At 56.7% G+C, this 3,024-nt stretch overlaps 1 protein-coding gene across 1 annotated transcript; it reads right to left on the reverse strand.

Annotated features, from left to right (window-relative positions):
- Positions 1 to 1,636: 1,636 nt before the first annotated feature.
- LOC129196836 (olfactory receptor 14A16-like) lies at positions 1,637 to 2,233 on the reverse strand (the record flags this gene model as incomplete). Its single annotated transcript, XM_054804807.1, has 2 exons — positions 1,637 to 1,657; positions 1,772 to 2,233. Coding segments are annotated over 2 exons (483 nt in total), but the record flags the coding sequence as incomplete, so codon positions are not given.
- Positions 2,234 to 3,024: the final 791 nt, after the last annotated feature.

The following is a 3,024-nucleotide window of genomic DNA, read 5'->3' on the forward strand; positions in this document are numbered from 1 at the left end:
AGAAGAGGAGACCTCCTCAGCTGGGCTGGCCAAGCCCTGCTGCCCAACATGGCCCCCCGGCCCTGCAGTGCAGGCACTAGATAGAGCAGGGTGCGTTCTTGGGGTGGGGAAACGTCTCCAGCAGCACAGTCCCCGTGGCAGCCCTCCATGCCTCCACCCGCAGCAGCCCTCCATTTGGCAGCCCCCCCCACCAGTACCTGCCCCTGCACAACCTCGGTCGTGTCCCATGCAGGTGTCAGCAGTCAGCCGTGCGGTGGGATCTGCAGGGTGTGGGACAGAAGAGAGACGGCACCGGGCTGGCTGTGCCCCAGGACAGGCACTGAGCCCAGCAGGAGGACGGAGCTGGCCCCACAACAAAGGTCCCTCCCCAGGGCTGGGTGTATGGCCAGCGAGGGAAATGGACGATGCGTGGGGCGGTTTCTCCCACTTGCCCTGGGGCAGCTTCCCCAGCGTGTCCAGGGAACATGGCACAGAGCAGCTCCTCTCTCCTGCACCTGTGATGACTTGCTTCCTTCTCGAGGAGATCAGGCTCTGCTCCACAGGCCCACTGGAGCGGGTCCTCCCCCTGGAGGGTCACACAGCTCCGATAACATCAGGCTGTTCCTGTCCTGGGCACTTTCCAGTCCAGCCCATCCCCTCCCCGGCTCTGCCCCACCTTCCCTGCCCTCTCCCCAGTGCAGCCCAGCAGAGCAGCCCAGTCTGGGCTGGCAGTCTGGGCTGCTGCAGAGCTCTGGGCACTCAGCCCACAGCCCCAGCCCCTCGGAAGGGCACAGCAGCTGCTGGGAGGCAGAGGGGGGGCTCAGCCTCCCCATCGGCCCCAGGCCTGCAGCTGGCCCCAAGTGCCAGCGCAGGCCACTCCCTCTCGGCCTCTCCTGCATTGACGCTGCAGGGGATCCCCAGCCCTGACCGCCTTTGCCCCACTCTGCCTCCCCGCCAGCCCTGCTCCCCAGGACACCAGCAGAGTCCTGGCCCTGCGGCTCCTCAGGCACCTCCTGCATCTCTCCGCTCTCCTGCCCTGTGCCTGCTGCATCTTCACGGACTCCCACAGCACTGCAGAGTCTTTCTGTGGGGGTACCTGGAGCGAGTGCTCTGCCCTGGGGGGACTTCATCTCAGGGTCTTTCGCCTTCTGAGTCTCCATTCACTTCCCACCCCAGAGTACCTGCAGTGTCCCCATCATCTCCTGACCATGCCAGATTCCTTTCCACATGGACTGACCTCTGCCATCAGCCCCGTCATACCTGTGACAGCCTGAGGAATGTGACTGGGAGCTCGTGCACCATTTCCAATGCCCCTGGACACCAAGACGAGAGCCTTCAACTAAGTGCTTGGTGTCTAACAGTGATACCATGAGATTATTTCCCCAAAGAGAAGGAGAAAACCAGGCGGAAGAGACTTGGAAAGTCCAATTCCTCTGGCTTGTTCTTAGCCACAACTGTATCAAGGAGAGCCCAGGCTGCAGGCACCTCCCTCAGGAGATCCCCTTTTACTGCAGAGAGGCTATTAGGAAGGCAAAAGGTGACACATGGTTCTTCAAGGATCAGACACAACAGGACTGAGCCTCAAGAGAAGTGCTATGAACCCAGGCAATTACCTCTAATGATGATTATCAGAGAAAAAAACCCCCAGAGTACTGGCTTAAAATATACCATAGGCACTCTGCAGAGAAGGGGAGACAAATTACAGTTGGTGGTGTAAGGTCCATTGAATTAGTTTCCTGAGGGTATCCTTGAGCTCCTGGTTCCTCATGCTGTAGATGAGGGGGTTCACTGCTGGAGGCACCACCGAGTACAGAACTGCCACCACCAGGTCCAGGGATGGGGAGGAGATGGAGGGGGGCTTCAGGTGAGCAAATATGCCAGTGCTGACAAACAGGGAGATGACAGCCAGGTGAGGGAGGCACATGGAAAAGGCTTTGTGCCGTCCCTGCTCAGAGGGGATCCTCAGCACTGCCCTGAAGATCTGCACATAGGACAGCACAATGAAAACAAAACAACCAAAAACTAAAAAACAGCTTAATATAAGAAGCCCAACTTCCCTGAGGTAGGTGTCTGAGCAGGAGAGCTTGAGGATCTGAGGGATTTCACAGAAGAACTGGCCCAGGGCATTACCCTGGCAGAGTGGTATAGAAAATGTATTGGCTGTGTGCAGCACAGCATAGAGAAACCCACTGCCCCAGGCAGCTGCTGCCATGTGGACACAAGCTCTGCTGCCCAGGAGGGTCCCGTAGTGCAGGGGTTGGCAGATGGCAACATAGCGGTCGTAGGCCATGACAGTGAGAAGGGCATACTCAGCTCCAAGCAGGAAGACAAACAGAAAGACTTGAGCAGCACATCCTGTGTAGGAGATGGACCTGACGTCCAATAGGGAATTAGCCATGGCTTTGGGCACTGTGGTGGAGATGCAGCCCACGTCGAGGATGGAGAGGTTGAGGAGGAAGAAGTACATGGGGGTGTGGAGGTGGTGGTCGCAGGCTATGGCAGTGATGATGAGGCCATTGGCCAGGAGAGCAGCCAGGTAGATGCCCAGGAAGAGCCAGAAGTGCAAGAGCTGCAGCTCCCGTGTGTCTGCGAATGCCAGGAGGAGGAACTCAGTGATGGAGCTGCTGTTGGACATTTGCTGGCTCTTGGCAAGAGGTCTGGTTGAACAAAATGAAAGGACAGGGAAAATTAGGACATCTTCCTCTGAGCAAAGCCACTCCATTTCTCATATAAACACCCCCCAATTGAAATGCCTTTCCCTTCTCTGGTTTGTGCTGGCTGAGTGTGTTGTGAGGAGCTGAGGAGTCAGCTGTGCTCAGCTGCAGTGGGTACGTGGAGCTGGTTTGTGACACCTCCAATGTTGACAACCGATGTCAGATGTTCTCCACCTTTAATGGAAAAATTAAATCTCTGCACTCATGACTCAGAAGAGTGCAGGCTGCCGAAGACAGGCTTAGCATTTCCTTAGAAGAATTTTGTCTGTGGTTTTTATTTTCCACCATCACATCTGGGGAGAGCTCTTGTGAGGGGTAGAAATACTCATTT

This window comes from Grus americana, chromosome 27 (assembly GCF_028858705.1).
Source record: "Grus americana isolate bGruAme1 chromosome 27, bGruAme1.mat, whole genome shotgun sequence".
Classification (NCBI taxonomy): Eukaryota; Metazoa; Chordata; class Aves; order Gruiformes; family Gruidae; genus Grus; species Grus americana.